Source organism: Polypterus senegalus, chromosome 5 (assembly GCF_016835505.1).
Source record: "Polypterus senegalus isolate Bchr_013 chromosome 5, ASM1683550v1, whole genome shotgun sequence".
Taxonomy (NCBI): Eukaryota; Metazoa; Chordata; class Cladistia; order Polypteriformes; family Polypteridae; genus Polypterus; species Polypterus senegalus.
In genome coordinates, this window is record NC_053158.1 from 189,263,391 (window position 1) to 189,281,839 (window position 18,449).

An 18,449-nucleotide genomic window follows, 5' to 3' on the forward strand; every position below is an offset into this window, starting at 1 on the left:
TCAGTTGCTGTTTGTTTGCGGGCCTTTCTGTCCGAAGTTTAGTCTTCAACAAGTGAAATGCATGCTCAGTTGGGTTAAGATCAGGTGACTGACTTGGCCATTCAAGAATTTTCCACTTCTTTGCTTTAATAAACTCCTGTGTTGCTTTGGCTGTATGTTTTGGGTCATTGTCCATCTGTATCATGAAACGCCGCCCAATCATTTTGACGTCATTTAGCTGGATTTGAGTAGACAGTATGTCTCTGAACACCTCAGAATTCATTCGGCTGCTTCTGTCCTGTGTCACATCATTAATAAACATTAGTGTCCCAGTGCCACTGGCAGCCATGCACGCCCAAGCCATCACACTACCTCCACCGTGTTTTACAGATGATGTGATATGCTTTGGATAATGAGCTGTTCCACGCCTTGTCCATACTTTCTTCTTGCCATCATTCTGGTAGAGGTTGATCTTGGTTTCATCTGTCCAAAGAATGTTTCTCCAGAACTGTGCTGGCTTTTTTAGATGTTCTTTAGCAAAGTCCAATCTAGCCTTTCTATTCTTGAGGCTTATGAGTGGCTTGCACCTTGCAGTTCACCCTCTGTATTTATTTCCATGCAGTCTTCTCTTTATGGTAGACTTGGATATCGATACGATGACCCCCTGGAGAGTGTTGTTCACTTGGTTGGCTGTTGTGAAGGGGTTTCTCTTCATCATGGAAATCATTCTGCGATCATCCACCACTGTTGTCTTCTGTGGACGTCCAGGTCTTTTTGCGTTGCTGAGTTCACCAGTGCTTGCTTTCTTTCTCAGGATGTACCAAACTGTAGATTTTGAAAATCGTAATATTGTAGCAATTTCTCAGATGGGTTTTTTCTGTTTTCGCAGCTTAAGGATGGCTTCTTTCACCTGCATGGAGAGCTCCTTTGACCGCATGTTGTCTGTTCACAGCAAAATCTTCCACATGCAAACACCACACCTCAGATCAACTGCAGGCCTTTTATCTGCTTAATTGATAAGACATCACAACGGACTTAAACACCCCTGCCATGAAATAGCCTTTGAGTCAATTGTCCAATTACTTTTGAGCCCCTGAAATGAAGGGATTGTGTTCAAAAATGCTTTAGTTGCCTCACATTTTTATGCAATCTTTTTGTTCAACCCACTGAATTAAAGCTGAAAGTCTGCACTTCAACTGCATCTGAGTTGTTTCATTTAAAATTCATTATGGTAATGTACAGAACCAAAATTAGAAAAAGTTGTCTCTGTCCAAATATTTATGGACCTAACTGTACAGTATATATATATATATATATATATATATATATATATATATATATATATATATATATATATATATATATATATATATATATATATATATATATATATATACAGTATATCAAAACAGTTACAAAAATAATTTTTACCTGCTATATTTAGTTATATATTTTAGATTGTACATCTCTACAATAGGTTTATAGGATCATTATTGCCTGATTAAGTAAATTATTACATTTCACATACATATTTGTGTGTTTAAATGTTAAACAAATATATATATTTTGTATACAACATTAAAAGGTACATGTTAGTGCTATCTCCATGCATTGAAGCTCAACTTGTCATTTTAGAAGCAGCAGCCCTTATCTTACCTGTTGTGATGTTCTGGTATTTACAACGACACAGCGACGGATCCACACAAATGCCATCTTGAAGAACTTGCTGACCAGGGCAACCGCAAGAGGGCTGGCAGACCGTGCTGTCCTCACAAACTGTATCACTCTGGAGGTCATCACAAGTCCTTGGACATGGTTTACCACAGGGGAAGTCAACCTGGCCTCCTCCACATTCTGCAAACACACATATAGAGACCACCGTCATGGAGAAATTTTCATCTCGTACCATCATCTATTGCAGAGTGCAGCTAATACAGGACAGTGGATTTCAAGACTAAACAAAAACCTTTGACACATTAAATATTAGAAAATAGATACTTATTTGTATATATTAAAGGGTATTACAAAATGTTGTAGTTGCATGACATTTGTGCAATTTTATTATATTGATAAACCAACCTTAATCAAGGGATGAGTGATTGTGTGTGTGTGTCTATCTGTGAATCTGTGTGTCCATCTGGTTGCTATGTCTCTGTTATTTGACATTTGGTATCGGATTTGGAAAAGTACTGCTAATGTTTGTGATGCTCCATCTGTTGGAATGAAAACTGCAGTGCATTTTATTACTAAATGCAATACAAAATACATTCCAATAGATGGTGCACTGCATTAACATGAATTAAACATTCATGCTAAATACGTCAAATAGAGTGTAACTGTCAGACAGACAGAATTCAGCTTACTGGATTTCCGCTCATCTTAGACAAGTTAGCATATCTAGCTAGTCTATGAAGCACAGGTCTTTAAGTGGAAGTATGGTGGATAAAAGTAAATTGATAAAATCAAAAACAGAAGGTGTCAATCTACAGATGTATTCAAAATAAATGACATAAAAGTCAAAGTTAATGTAGTGTTAAAAATATATTTTGACCTTGCACATAGGCTTGTGGATCAAAGGTCTACAGAAACAGGTTGGAAATTGAGGCATGCTGGGTCAGATTCATACTGCGGAAAATACAAGACGTAATATGAAGGAGGAACCAAAATATATGAATCTATTTTTAATTTTTTAATTGTCTTCTCCTGCATCATTTTTGGTCTAAGTTCCTACTTTTGGTGGTTTGAATATGTGTAGATGGTGTGGCAGACAGCTGGGGACCCTACCCAGATGGGACGCCTGGAAGGTCCACGAGATGGACAAGACCTCCCCTGGGCCACAAGAGGGCAGCTGCCCTGGTCTGCATGGGGGCCACCAGAACAAAGCTGGGAAGCTCATCCCTATTGGGGCCCGTGAACACCACATAGGGGCGCCCAGACGATTATGGAACCCTGGATGGCAGCACTTCCTCCACACTTGGAAGTGCTGCCGGAAGGAATTCCAGGGACACCCGGAGTGCTTCCTGGTGTGGCGGAAGTGCCGTTGGAAGATTGTTACAGAGCACCTGGAGCACATCTGGGTTGTTATAAAAGAGGCTGCCTCACTTCAGTAGACGAGCCGGAGTCGGGAGGAGGAAGAAGGAGCTTGTGGGGAGAGGAGTAGAGGCGGCAGAAGGATTCGAGAGAAATAAAGAAGGGACTGAGTTTGGCTAATAGATGATTGTGCAGTGTTGTATAGAGAGAGAACAGCAATAAACGTGTGTAGATTGGACATTTGATGTCTGTCTGTCTGTGTATGGGGGGCTGTCTTCCACAATGGCTAATATCTCATCTTCTGGTCCCTTTCATTAAAAATGATGTTTCTTTCCAATGAGTCACTATGCTTTCATTACTGTTTCTGTCTAACTATGAGAAATTAAGGGTTTGAAAGACCTTATGAGAAGGGTGTGGGACTCATAGTGGACTCATTGCTGTCTACATCCAGACAGTGTGCCGAAGCGGTGAAGAAGGCTAATAGGGCATTAGGTTATGCAGCACAAGGTGTGGAGGCTAAGTCAAGGGAGGTTCTGTTCAAGCTTTATAACGCACTGCTGAGGCCTCATCTGGGGTACTGTGTGCAGTTTTGGTTTCCATATTACATAAAAGACATTAAAGAAACATTAGAGAAAGCCCAGAAGAGTGATGAGGTTGATTAGACAGAACTAAGAAGTATGAGCTACAAGAAGAGACTAAAGGAGCTGAGGTTTTTCACTTTAACCAAATGAAGATTAAGAGGTGTCATGACTGAATTGTTTAAAATTATGAAGGGAATTAGTACAGTGAATGCAGCAAGAACATGTGGACATGGTTTGACAAATGTTCAGGGCAGATTTCACACAAATGTTAGAAGGTTTTTCTTCACGCAAAGAACCACAGACACATGGAATAAAAGACCAAGCAGTGTGGTGGACAGCAAGAGTTTAGGGACCTTTAAATCGAGTCTTGATGTCATTTTAGATAAATCAAAGTGAAAAGGGTGAATGAACTTGTGGGTTGGGTGGCTTGTTCTTGTCTCAATGTTCTGAACGTTTCTAAAGTTTTAATGAGCCCGCAGAAGTTTGTTTTGTCTTATTTTTATACAGTAAGGCATTGTTGCCTAGAAGCGCAGGTGTTGGGCTGTAAAGCACAAGGTTTCTGGACCAGTTCCAGTCACTAACTCCATGTGTGACAAATGAGTAGATCATTTAACCTGTTCGGGGAAGTGAATTTAGAAACATGAAAGAATTTGTTCTCCTGTAGTGGTAAAATGCCCACAAATGAACCTCACTATAAAAGGCACAATTTAAAATGATAAAGTTCCTTATTTGATCTGTATCACTCTCTTACTGCGTGACCCTGAGGAGCCATTTAGATAGTTAGTGATCACTATAAAGAAATATGACAGCACATGTTCTGTTGTAAATGTACGAAGCGCGTGCTTTATCTTTACCATGAAAGATAAAATGTCAGCGTTCCCAATTCAAAGCCATCCACTCCCAATTACTGTGTGATGCTGGGTGTGACAACTCAACCTGCAGGTAAATCATTCATAAACAGATGCAAACAGTCACTGGGAAAGTGTTGATTCAAATAAAAGTATACATTATCTATATGATAATAATAAAATCAATATACATATGGAATTTTAAACAAACTGCTCAAAAAAGGGGCTATTGATCTGGTCAGTTAAGTAGCAGAGGGGCTTGTTAATCAGTTTCAGCTGCTTTGGTTCACTAGAGGGCCAACAATGAGATGACCCCCAAAACAGGAATGAATGCTTTAACAGGTGGAGGCCATTGACATTTTTCTCTCCTCATCTGTTTTTCCATTAGTTTTGCATTTTGGCTATGGTCAGTGTCACTACTGGTAGCATGAGGCCATACTTGGACCCTACAGGGCTGGCACAGGTAGTCCAACATCTCCAGGATGGCACATCAATACGTGCCTCCCATTGCCAGAAGGTCTGCTGTGTCTCCCAGCACAGTCTCAAGGGCGTGGAGGAGATTCCAGGAGATGGGCAGTCACTCTAGGAGAGCTGGACAGGGCCCCTCAGAGAAGATCCTGATCCCATCAGCAGGACTGGCATCTGCTCCTTTGGGCGAGGAGAAACAGGATGAGCACTGCCTGAGCCTACAAAATGACCTCCAGCAGTCCACTGGTGTGAATGTCTCTGACCAAATAATCAGAAACAGACTTTATGAGGGTGGCCTGATGGCCTGACGTGCTCTAGTGGGCCCTGTGCTCACTGCCCGGCACCGTGGAGCTAAATTGGCATTTACCATAGAATACCAGAATTGGCAGGTCCACCACTGTTGCCCTGTGCTTTTCACAGATGAGAGCAGGTTCACCCTGATCACATGTGACAGACGTGAAAGGGTCTGGAGAAGCTGTGGAGAACATTATGCTGCCTGTAACATCGTTCAGCATGACCGGTTTGGTGGTGGGTCAGTGATGGTCTGGGGAGGCATATCCATGGAGGGACGCATAGACCTCTACAGGCTATACAACGGCACCTTGACTGCCATTCGGTATCAGGATGAAATCCTTGGACCCATTGTCAGACGCATTGCTGGTGAAGTGGGTCCTGTGTTCCTCCTGGTGCACGACAATGCCAGACCTCATGTGTATGAAGGCAGTTCCTGGAGGATGAAGGAATTGATACCATTGAATGGCCCCCACGCTTACTCGCCTGAACTCAGTCCAATACAACACCTCTGGGTGTCACATTATGTTTCGGTCCATCCAACACCCCCAGGTTGCACCTCAGATTGTCCAGGAGCTCAGCGATGCCCTGGTCCAGATCTGGGTGGAGGTCCCCCAGGACACCATTCGTCGTCTCATTAGGAGCATGCCCCCCCCACCCCGACGTTGTCAGGCATGCATACAAGCACATGTGGGCCCATCCAAACTACTGAGAACGATTTGGAGTTGCTGCAATGAAATTTTAGCAAAATGGACGAGCCTGCCTGCCACATGATTTTTTTCACTTTGATTGTTGGGGTGTCTTTGAATTCAGCCCTCTGTAGGTTGATGAATTCCATTTCCCTCAAAGATGTGGCATCCTTTCATGCCTCACACATAACCCAGTTTAGATCAGTATAAATATCCAGTGGGATTTTTTTTCCCCTTTGAGATCTGATGTGTTTTTGAACAGTTTATTTAATTTTTTTTTGCAATAAATATGACCATATATTTTCATGCATTCTGCTATTTAACCTTCCTTCTTGACATCTTGAGTACCAAATACTACATGTTTACTCTCACATGGTTCAATTTTTCTATGTGTTGTATTTTTGTTCCGTTTAGCCTTGGCATTTTGCATCATCCCTGTATTCATTCTTCCATGTTTTTAATTTGTTTTTTTAAGTAAAGGTATCATTTTGTTCACTTTCTGACTCAGTTGATGTTAATGGTTGTATGGAGAACTGCCTGAAGGCTCCTGATCCTACCACAATATCTTACTGCCAACAATCACTGGGCACGTACTGATTGCAGCCATGACAGCAGCAGGACTCATCATCATTGGTATGAATGGAATAAATAATATATTTTTTCTAGTTACCTGTTAAGTACCTAAATAAATAAAGGCTTTAGGGCTTTTTTGAATCACAATTTTTGAATTACAATTTAAATCTCCTCCATTGTAAAGAGGTCATTGTTCATCAATTATTTAATGCACAGACATTGTTGGTTCTCCATTTATGTTTAATCAGTTCCTACCTTGTTCTCTGTATGTTTTAACAAATCTGCATTTATATGTGTACCAGTTCTGTGTTTAATAGTTGTATTTTTTTTTTTTTTTACCGTGTCCTGTTCGGCTGTGAAGCAATCAGAATTGATGTCTGAATGCTGGCGACTAGCCTTACAGTTTTTCTCTCAGGTGGAGCGTTACAGCTTCTGCTGACGTCACGCCTGATACCAAAACTTTATTACAAATATTTTTAGATGTTTTTAAGATTCGAACCGGACACGGAGACAAAAGTGAAAGAAAAAGAAGAGAGAGAAGCAAGAGATGGAGGTAAAGGGGAGGGGGGGGGTTTCGTATAGAATAAACAATAAATGAACCAGAGTCCGCTTCTAGACCTGCAGAAAGAGGGGGAACAAAAAACCACAAGACAAAAACATTGCTGCATCAGCTACATGAAGATATATAAAAGTAAAAATGTTTGCTGACAATCATACAGTAATTATTACTGAGGCATTTAAGGCCACCACAACCTTAGATCATGTGCTGAAGATGTCCAAGTCATACTTATGAAATCACCATGTGAGCACCTGTGTGTGTACGCACGCTTGTATGTGTAAGGTTTCTCTATAGGAGCATCCAATAGTGAGTGTGAAGGGCCACAGACCTGCCCCCAAAACGTGCGGAAGATGGAGGGAGTTCCAAGCCCAGAGATCCAGAGGTCACCCCAGAGCGGGAGACCCCAGGGAGGCCGTCACCAGAGAAGCCCCAACCCCCACCCGAGAGGCGCAGAGGATCACCCCGGGGTCACAACCAGCAGAGTCCCGGAGATATCAACGGCAAGCCCTCAGGCCCGCCCGCAGCCGCTCTCCCCCGAGTCGGCCGGGCCCGGAACCCAGCAGCCCGGGACCCAGGGCGACCCACCCGCCGAGGATCCAACAGAGCCCAGGGAACCAGATCCCACCAGGCAGCCACCGGGAGCGACCAGACAGATGCTTAAGGCAGGGGGAGGGTAGGCAAAGATGTTGTAGTATTGCCAGATGTCCCAGGAGAGGGGAGGAGTCCAAAACCCCACCTGACATATACAGTCACACACAAACACAGTCATACACTCCCTCCCTCATGCTCTCACATACACATACAACCCAAGACTTACAAGGATGTACGCCAGACACCCATTCACACTCCCCACACACCCTACCTAACTCTGGTCCCGGTGCTGCCGTACCTGAGGTACAGCCATTCCTGGACGCCAGAGTTAGCCCGTTCCGCAGGGGTAATAGTGAGCAGGCACCCCTCCAACGTAGAGCAAAGCAACCCACCACTCCAGACCACAGGCAGACGGCCAGCTCCCACTCCTAGCCTCCAGCCCCGGCAGCTAACTGAGAACAGAGGTGTAATAAGACCTCTAGTCTCCCTCCGCCTGCTCTAATGTAGTGTTGGTGTGTGCTGATAAGGTGCATTTTGTGGTTGGGGGGGCGCAGGCAGTGCCGGCACCATGTGGCCTACACCAGCTGATGCCAACACACAGCCCCACCTCCCCCCCAAAACTCTCCGTGACTAGGTGCAGTTTAAAATTGGAAGTGGACACCGCACTCGGAGTGAGGCTGAAATTTCCCCACCGGATGCCGTTGAGTGTGCCCACTCCCAAGGCCCTAAGTGTGCATTTGTGTGGAATGTTTTTTGTGGAAGTGTTTAATGTGCAAATAAAATTGGGGTGTAGGCTGCCACAGGACTGCGGAAACGGGATCCATACCCGCACCCCCTGACTTACCCACACCCCAAGGCCCTATGTGCATGTTTGTGTGATGATGTGAAGGAGCAGGAGGAGGGAAATGTCTGAGGATGGGGAGGAACGGCTGAGGGGCCTGAGCCCTCCAGGGAGCCAGCTCCCCTACTGGCCCCAATAGGCACCTCCGTTCCCAAAATCCACCCGGGCACGGAGGCCCCAGCCTATCTAGCCATGGCCCGAAGCAGCAGCATCACAGAGCCCCACGGAGTCTGAGGCCACCAACCCACACCACCCCAGCAGAATATTTACTCCCATCCCCACATTTACTCAACATTCAGATTAAGTAAGACATAAGACACCCAGGATAAAGCTGGATCCTCCCTCCCGGACATCCCCTCCCCATGGTGGAACTGCCGCACGTTCCGCCCTCTTCCCGGCAGCGTACATGCCAGGACCCAATCCCCAAGGCCCCACCCATATCCCCATCCGGGGACGGCCGCCCCCAAACCCTAAGCCACCAGGCCCACACCCAGACCAACCCAGGGGCATTGCAGCCACTAGGCAGCGACCGCAGCCACCGTCAAGACCCCCTAAGGCCCTACACACAACCACCAGAAGCCCACCCCGGAGGTAACCCAAGCACCACCAGAGTCGGGCAGCAGCCCCCCAGCCCAAGACCCCCCTAGTGAACCCACCCCAGGGATCCTCCAGATACTCCAAGCTCAGACTCTCCACCACATCAACCACAGCATCCCGCAGGACCATATCAATGACCCTCCATCATCGCTATGTGATGGAACCGATCAAAGGAGCCCAGAGAGATTGATTTGAAGTGGAGGCAGAGGCTGTCTCAAGTGTAATATGATCCAATAAAAGATTTCTATACTGGTTAATGCAAAGATTATCTTTGTTTTTCCAGTTTATGAGGATAGTTTTCTTAGCGATGCATATGGCAGTGAGAACCACGTGAACCAAATTTGTTTCAATCGGGACATCCTCTAGGTTCCCCAGCAAGCAAAATGAGGGGGAAGTTGGGATATCACATTTCAGACACTTTGACAGGTCTTCACATACTCTATACCAGAATCCTGAACAGGTGGACATGACCACAGTGCGTGGATATAACTGTCAGGAATGTTGTCTGTGCAGTGTGTGCAGGTGTCAGATGGCACAAATCCCATCCTGAACATCCGATGACCTGTATAGTGTACTCTGTGTAGAATTTTGTATTGAATTAGTTGTAAATTGGGGTTTCTGATCGTTTTAAAAGTTTTTAAACAGGTTTGGGACCAGAAAGTCTGATCAAAGCTAACTAATAGATCCTCCTCCCATTTGCCTATAGGAATTGCTATTGTATCATCTATTTTGGTCAATGTTTTATATACTTTAGACAGTAATTTGGGGTGTTTGAGATTACAGAAGTCTAATACCCTTGATGGTGTTTGTAATTCTACTTTAAGCTTAAATTTTTCTTTAACTACTGATTTAATTTGGAGATATTCTAAAATCTATTCTTGTCTATCCCAAATTGGGAGACTATTCTGTTAAATGGAATGAAATCCAATCCTTCAACTATGTGTTCCATGTATAGAATTCCTTTACTTTTCCAGTATGGGAGGTTCATCATTTTATTGTTTTGCAATATGTCAGGATTATTCCAGATGGGTGTGCGTCTGCATGGAATTAGTGAAGACTCCGTCATTTTTAGATATTCCCACCATGCTGTCAGTGAGGTACTGATATTAATACTTTTAAAGCTTTCATGCTTTCTTATTTTTGAGCTAATAAACGGTAGGTCCGAAAGCTCTATAGTATTGCAAAGTGTCTGTTCTACATCTAACCAGGACTCATCCAGCGGGTTATGTTGCAACCATCTTGGTATATATTGGAGCCTGTTGGTTAAGAAATAATGATAGAAGTTGGGTAGATCCAACCCTCCTCTATCTTTGGTCTTCTGTAGTGTTTTTAAGCTAATTCGTGGAGGTTTATCCTTCCAAAGGAATTTAGTGATGGAGGAGTCCAGGGATCTAAACCAATCAGATGATGGCTTGTTTGGGATCATAGAAAATAAGTAATTGATTCTTGGTAAAACCATCATTTTAATTGTGGCAACCCTCCCCATAAGTGATATCGGTAAGGATTTCCATCTAGCAAGATCATCTTCCACTTTCTTTAATAGTGGGATGTAGTTTAGTTTAGTTAGATCTGCCAGCCTGGGAGACACATGAATGCCCAGGTATGTAATATTCCCTGATTCCAATTGTGTATTAAGGGAATTGACAAAAGAGAAATTAATTGGAAGAACTGTGGATTTTAACCAGTTTATTGAATAATCTGAAACTCTTGAAAAGGAGTTTATTAGTTCAATTGCCTGGGAGAGAGAGGATTGAGAATTCTGAAGATAAAGTAACACGTCATCTGCATAAAGACTGATTTTATGTTCTATGTTCTTACACTTTATGCCTTTAATAACTGTAGTTTGCCTGATTGCTGCTGCTAGTGGTTCAATAAAGATAGCAAATAGCGAGGGGGAGAGAGGGCATCCCTGCCTGGTCCCCCTCTGAAGACAGAAGCTATCTGATGTTTGGTCATTTGTCCTGACGCATGCTGTTGGTGAACTGTATAAAATTTTTAACCAGTTTATGAAGAAGTTTCCAAAACCAAATTTATGTAAAGTTGCAAATAAGAACTTCCAGTTAACTCTATCAAAAGCCTTTTCTGCATCGAGAGATAATATACTGGTTTCCATGTTTCTGCTATAAGAAAAGTCTATTAAGTTGAGTAATCTACGTGAATTTGTGGATGAATGTCTCCCCTTAATGAAACCAGTTTGGTCTGGATGTATTATGAAAGGGGTTACCTTCTCTAATCTTTTTGCAAGGGCTTTACAAATTATTTTCAGGTCAACATTAATAAGAGAAATTGGGCGATAGCTGGTAGGAAATATAGGATCTTTGCCTGGTTTTAACAGGAGACTAATGTTGGCTGAATTCATGTTTGGCTGTAGTCTACCATTTTCTTGTATTTCACACATCATTCTGAAGAATGTTGGCGCCAGAATGATCCAGAATTCTTTGTAGAACTCTGCTGGAAACCCATCTGGACCTGGAGCCTTCCTATTAGGCATGGAGTTAAGAGCTTCCTGAAGCTCATCTGATGTTAATGGCGAGTCCAGGACTGTAGCTTGGCTATCTGATAATTTAGGAAGTATTATCCTGTCTAGAAACTCATTGATCTCATTATCTGATGGGTTAATCTGTGGTGAGTACAAGGTTTTGTAAAAATCTCTGAAAGTGTTGTTTATTCTTTCAGGGTCATATACTATATTCCCAGTTGAGTCTTTAACAGCAGATATGGCAGTTTTCTCTTTGTTTATTTTTAACTGGTTGGCTAAAACTTGCCTGATTTATTACCGTGTTCAAAGTTTTCTATTCGTAGTCTTTGTGCTAAAATTGTGTTTTTGTCAATAATTCCTTTAAGTTCTAGTTTACTTTTACGCAATTTGTTTTGTAATTCTTCTTCTGGGGATGCCTCTAGAGACTTAATGATTTCTTCTAATTCCTGAATACGTTTGTTTTCTATTTTTTTCTTATGTGATGAGAAGGAAATTATTTTACCTCTCATCACTGCTTTCCCTGCCTCCCAGAGAACAGATGCTGATGTTCCAGGAATGTCATTGTGTTCTAAATATAAAGCCCACTCTTTTTTATAATATTCCACAAAACCTTCATCTTTAAGCAGTGACGTATTAAACCTCCAGTTTTACCTGATGGGATTGTTTTCTTATTTAACAGAGTTAAAGAAACTGGAGCATGATCGCTGACAACTATAGGGTGTATCTCAGTGTCTGAAATGTCAGCCAATAATGAGCTGCTGACTAGAAAATAGTCCAAACGTGAGTGAGAGTGATGAACATGTGAGAAAAAAGTATACTCTCTACGGCTGGGATAAAAAGATCGCCATGCATCACAAAGCCCATAATCACTCATATACTGTTTGACTATATTAGTGGAATGCCAACTGCGCTGAGTCCCAGCTGTACTGAGCCTGTCTGAAGAATGATCCATCCAAAAATTAAAATCTCCCGCAAGTATAAGTGGACAGTCCAAGTGTTCGGAGAGTACAGAGAAAAATTATGAAAGAATGCGGGTCATCTATGTTTGGACAGTATATGCTAACAATACATAAGCTTTGATTTTGTATAGATAGTTTTAGTATTATAAATCTACCATCTGGATCTGAGACTGTGTCCAATACTTTGAAATTTGTATTTTTGTGTATTAAAATAGCTACACCTCTTTGTCTAGAGTTATAGGCGGCAGAGAACAGTCTGGGAAACTCAGATGTTTTAAGTTCATCTGCAACTGTGGCAGACCTATGAGTCTCTTGTAATAAGACAACATCTGCCTGCAGTCTTTTAAGCTGATCAAAAATCTTTAATCTCTTCTCTCTAGAGCCAGTTCCATGAACATTCCAACTGACAAACCTTAGTGTACCCATAGTTGTGTGTGTGATTAGCTAATGTATGGTGCCTTCATGTGAGTTAGTTAAGTAAATAAATGTATAATTTAATCTGAAGAAAAAAGAAAGAAAAAAAAAAATATATATATATAATATAAAAATAAAGCAATAAATAAGTAAATAAAAATATATGCATAATAATGCTAATAACAATAATATTATTAATGCTGATGATAATAATAATATGAATGCTGAAAATAAATAATAATAATAATAATGCTGATGATAATACTAATGCTGATAATAATAATAATCATTCTGATAATAATACTAAAGCTGATAATAATCAGACAATAATAATAATAATAATAATAATCAGACAGAACCAAAAGTGTTTGTGGTTGTATGATAAAATGTAATAATTATAATCTAGTGTTTGTATGCGCGTTGTGTGTGTGCTGACGAGTGTAGGAAAGTTGTGTGATTGTGTCATGCGGATGTAAAGTTCCAGAAGCAGGTAAAAGAAGGAAAGGAAAGAGTGATAAAGGTTAAGAAAAGAAAAAAAAAAGTAAAAAGAAAAGGTGTTAGAGGTGTGGGGTGGCGAGAGAACAGGTGATCCCATCATCTAAACACGGATATAGCAGCTTTTTTTTTTATATCCTGACATGCTCATACCCAGTGAATCCCGATAAGAAAATAAACTTGTGCCCTGATGTTGGGCTAATAAAGCCAGTCTGTCACTCCTCGCTCCTTGTACAGCCTGTTGTTGACGTAGAGCTTGTCCACAGAAATGACAGCGGCTCCCTTCTTGGATGAATTTTTACGCATTGGGAACAGAACTCTGCGGCGATCCAAAATTTCTTTAGGAAATTGATCATTCACGCTAAAATTTTTCCCTTTGAGCTCTTTCCCGTGGCTCTTAACAAAATCCTTCTGTTTAAAATGCTCAAATTTAGCCACGATGGGACGAGGTCTTCTGCTGTCTGCTCTCTTGGCTCCAAGGCGATGTACCCGGTGAAAGGTGATGTTTTTACCGTTTCTTCGGGTATCTTCATGTGGGTCTGGAGAAAATACTTGATTGTTTGTTCGCAATCCTCCGGTTGTCCTTCCGTCTGCTCCGGCAGGCCTGCGAACACCAGATTGTCTCTCATGCTGCGGGCCTGAAGATCCAAAACCGTCTCCTTCAGGGTCTTGTTGTCTTGGGAGATCCGTGTCATCCCTCTGTCAGGGAAGACACAGTCTCCCGCAGAGACGCGTTTTCAGCAGCAAGCCGCTCCACCTGATCCTGGCTGAATTCCAGAGATTGTCGGAGGTTCTGGAACTCCTGGTGTAGAATTTCGAGCAGGTGGAGTCGTCCCTCAAATCCCAAAAGCCTTTTATCTATAGAATCTAATAATTCTAATATATCCTTGCGGGGAGATGAGGTCGCCTCGGGGGAATCTTGAGGACGGCTTCTCTTGGTAGCAGGTGTTTCCGTGATAGCTGCTGCTTTCTTAGGCCCCATGACAACAGACTCAAAAACTTGATCAATATAATTTTGTAAACTTTCCAAATTTTCTTCACTTACCTCCAGGTTGAGTGAGTTATACTTACCGGATTAATTGCGTTGTCAGTAAATAAATTTGGCGTAAATGTGTCTTAATTGTTTAGAATGTTCGCTAAAGAGCTGCCATCTGCTTCAAACGCTGCCGAGAATCCATGATCTTCCTAGCCACAATAGTTGTATTTTAACTGAGAAGTGTTCACAGCACTCTGCGTCTGCATTCAGTGAAAAGTATTACACACAAAATAACTTGCATTTTGTGGAGGGTTCTGCAAGAGGTGGGTCCACCTGCCAATCACTGCCAGGAACTCTATAAACCCTGAGGGTCTCCCATGGTTCCTGGTGGTTCATTTTGAATGAACCAGGAAGTGGTGGGTTCTTGTGTTTTATTCTCTGCTTATTCAGTCCTCTGCATTTTCTACTTTGCTTTTGGCTTATCGTATTAGGAGTTTAGTTGCATTAGACTGCCATGTCGTTTTGGGAAAATCAGTTTGCCTTTGTGCTCCACAGAGGTTCATTGCTATGGATGGTTGTTTTTGTCATATTAAACTTTTATTTAATAAAGATTCTACAAGGTCCTTTTTGTGTTTAGCCAGGGTTTTTGATGGGACTTTCCCCTCTAGTAGCCGTTTTTGGAAGTACAGTTTTTGATTTATGTGCTTTTGGACTTCTCAACAGACAGAACATTAGGAAAGTTGTTAAGGTTTCTTTAAACAAAGTTTCTGTTTTAAATATAACAAAGTAGTTATTGGAAGGTCACACTTGGAATGTAGTCATTCAAGGGCAGTATACACATTGCCAGTACTGTATAGTGCTTTCTTACGGTCTGGATGGCAATTGATATCCATGAATTTAATACTGTATTAGTTAAGGATAGCTGGATTATAAGATTACCATATAGTCATATATTGCTCTCTCTCTCTTATATATATATATATATATATATATATATATAATTATATACTGTATATACTAGGGAGCTTTGTCTCCTGCTCACTTCGCTCGCCAAACCCCGTGCCTGTGCTATGCGCTAGCCTCTTAATGGTTCTGTTGCTCGCATATGGGGATGTGGTTGTACAATTGAAACAGATTTGGATTTTCATGGGAATTGTTACATATGCATAATAGAACTATTTTACATTACAGCAAGTAATTAACCATATTAAAAAAGAGGAAAACATAATAATTTGAAAGTAAATTATATTTCATGTTGTGTTAGTTATTTGTTGCGTAATATGATTTTGTTCTGTTTGGCTTTGAAATTAACATGCAAATACTTTTTAAACTTACACTTTTACTGTAAAACAATTTTTTGAATTAAATATTCAGCAATATCGCATTGAATTTTGATTCTGTGCTTGGACTTTCATCGTGACAACGCAACATATAACTGCCAGTGATTGAATTTTGTTTCTTTCTCTCTGTTAAATAAAACAACTTTTTCAAATGTTTGACTCTGAGATTTGTTAATTGTCTTTGCAAAATTTATCCTAACAGGAAACTGTTAACGTTTTAATACGAATGGCATATCAAGATCTCATTTGTTGTGTAATGTTATAGATTTACTACATTACCTTTCTTGGACACATCCTTCTTTCGACAGTAATTCGTGCTGTGGAAGACTAGACGGTGTTAACGGTTGTAAATATTCTTCGTGATATTGTAAGTTGACGTTTTCATCTTCCGCATGATCAGCACCAACTGTTTCAGCAGAGTCTATTGATACGCATTTAACCAATTTGCAGACTAACTGATCGTCATTTTTGGCATTAATTTGTTTGACTTTATCGTTTCTCGTTACTAGGACTGCCCGTGTACTCATTTTTTCTACTGATAACCCTTCGTGATGAAATTCTTCAATAAGATTTGGAGATAATACGTCTTCTTTAATTGGGAACCTAAAGTGAGGAAAATGTTAAAATTTATAAGGACTGATACTGTGTCTGTCAAAAGCACTCACACGAATGAGAGGTGAGAGTACAGTGTGCATGGTTGAAAATGTTTGAGAGGAGGCCGTGACTAGAAAAAATCTCATGGCCAAAGTCTCAACTCGCAGGACTTAAAAAAATCTTCCAAAAAATCTCGTCTCGTTGCAGGATTTTTTTTTTATATATATATACTAAGGGGCTCTGCCTCCTGCTCACTTTGCTCGCCCATCCCCGGGTTTGGTTAACCAAATATACAATTTTAAGAGACTGCTATTTTCATGGGAATTGTTACATATGTATTTTTTTCACTTTTACTTTAAAAATTTAGAAAAAACAATATTTGGAATGAACTTTTCTTCAAGATTGCATTGAATTTTAATTTCGTGTTTGAACTTACATTTTGACAATGCAATGTATAACTAACTACCTGTCGTTTCTTTATCTCTAACTAGCTGAAATACCCAGCATTGCCTGGGAGGAAAATAAAGGTTTTTTTTAATTGTTTGAGAAAAACATAATTAAAAAAACACAACTTTACAAATTAATAAATTAACAAACAATAAACCTGGGTTCGCTTTCCAGGTCGTCCCTGTGTGGAGTTTGCATGTTCTCCCCGTGTCTGTGTGGGTTTTCTGAGGTGGGCTGGCACCCTGCCCTGGGTTTGTGTCCTGCTTTGCGCCCTGTGTTGGCTGGGATTGGTTCCAGCAGACCCCTGTGACCCTGTAGTTAGGATATATGATGGGTGGATGGATAAAGACTCACTAATGTGCTTTTCTTGTGGTGTTGGATGTATGTTATCATCCAGTTGACGTTCGGAACCGGCCAACTGTATTTAATTTAAAAAGCAACAGAGGCGCGGTGGGGCTAAAACATAAAGAATGCTGGCAGTCACCTCCAGTTCACCCTCGTGTTTTTTTTAATTGTTTGAGAAAACCATTAAAAAAACACAGTGTCTCACTTCCGGGCCGGACAGACACACACACTTCCATGCGTAGAACTCTTTAATTTCAAAAACAACAGGGGCGCTGTGGGGCTCAAACATAAAGAATGCAGGCAGTCGCCTCCAATTTGCCCTCTGGTGGTCATTCCGAGTGTCAACTGGATGATAACATGCATACATGAGTGCAAGATCACCCCCACCCTACCCAGAAGGGGGTGGGTTACAGCTGATTTCACTGTATTTTTAGCCGACCAATGAGGAACATGTGTACCAAATTTCATGAAAATCGCTCCAGCCGTTCGGACGTGATGCTGGAACATACATACACACACACATTGACTTATATATATAGACTAGCAAAATACCCGCGCTTTGCAGCGGAGAAGAAGTGTGTTAAAGAAGTTATGAAAAAGAAAAGGAAACATTTTAAAAATAACTGCTTTCTATTCGTTTGCATAAGCACAGTCCTTCACCAGCAATTATTGAATGTTAGCTCAGACCCAGCACTTAAAAGTTTTGGCACTTTTGCTGAGTTTGTGCCAAACACTATTCTATCTCTGACCATCTCATCTTCGTTTGCATAAGCACAGTCCTTCACTAGCAATTTTAACTCAGTTACAAAGTGATCAAAAGTCTTGTTTATACCTCGCGTCTTCTCATTAAACTTGTATTTCGTGAATATCGAATTCGTCTTAGGCATGACAAACGCCAGCGGCAGTGTGTCTATGAACTTAACTTAAAGTTAAGCTTCACACCTTGCTTTCCTATTCGTTTGCATAAGAACAGTCCTTCACCAGCAAGTTTAACTCCGTTACAGCAATTTTAAATCCGTTACAAAGTGATCCAAAGTCTCGTTTATACCCCGCGTCTTCTAATTAAACTTGTATCTCGCGAATATCGTATTCGTCGTAGGCATGACAAACGGCAGCAGCAGCGTGTCTATAAACTTATTTTTTAACTTACGGTTTACACTGTGCTTTGTTTCCGCAGTAGCTGCACTTATGAATATGCTTGTATGCGTCACTCGCTTCATATTCTTTTGCTGCCTTCTCAATTGTGTAATGCGTTTTTTGTTCAGCGCTCTTTGGAGCTCTTCCTTGTTCTCTGCGTACTGCGTTCACAGTCAGTTCACGTGAGCCACTCGGACTACATGCATCGAAGGTTAT

At 41.4% G+C, this 18,449-nt stretch overlaps 1 protein-coding gene across 1 annotated transcript in view; it reads right to left on the reverse strand.

Annotated features, from left to right (window-relative positions):
* scospondin (subcommissural organ spondin) overlaps positions 1 to 18,449 on the reverse strand; it is a 417,078-nt gene that overhangs the window by 148,798 nt on the left and 249,831 nt on the right. Inside the window, exon 72 of the mRNA XM_039754138.1 lies at positions 1,636 to 1,833. Coding sequence (XP_039610072.1) covers positions 1,636 to 1,833 — 198 coding nt within the window. The remainder of the gene's footprint in view (positions 1 to 1,635; positions 1,834 to 18,449) is intronic.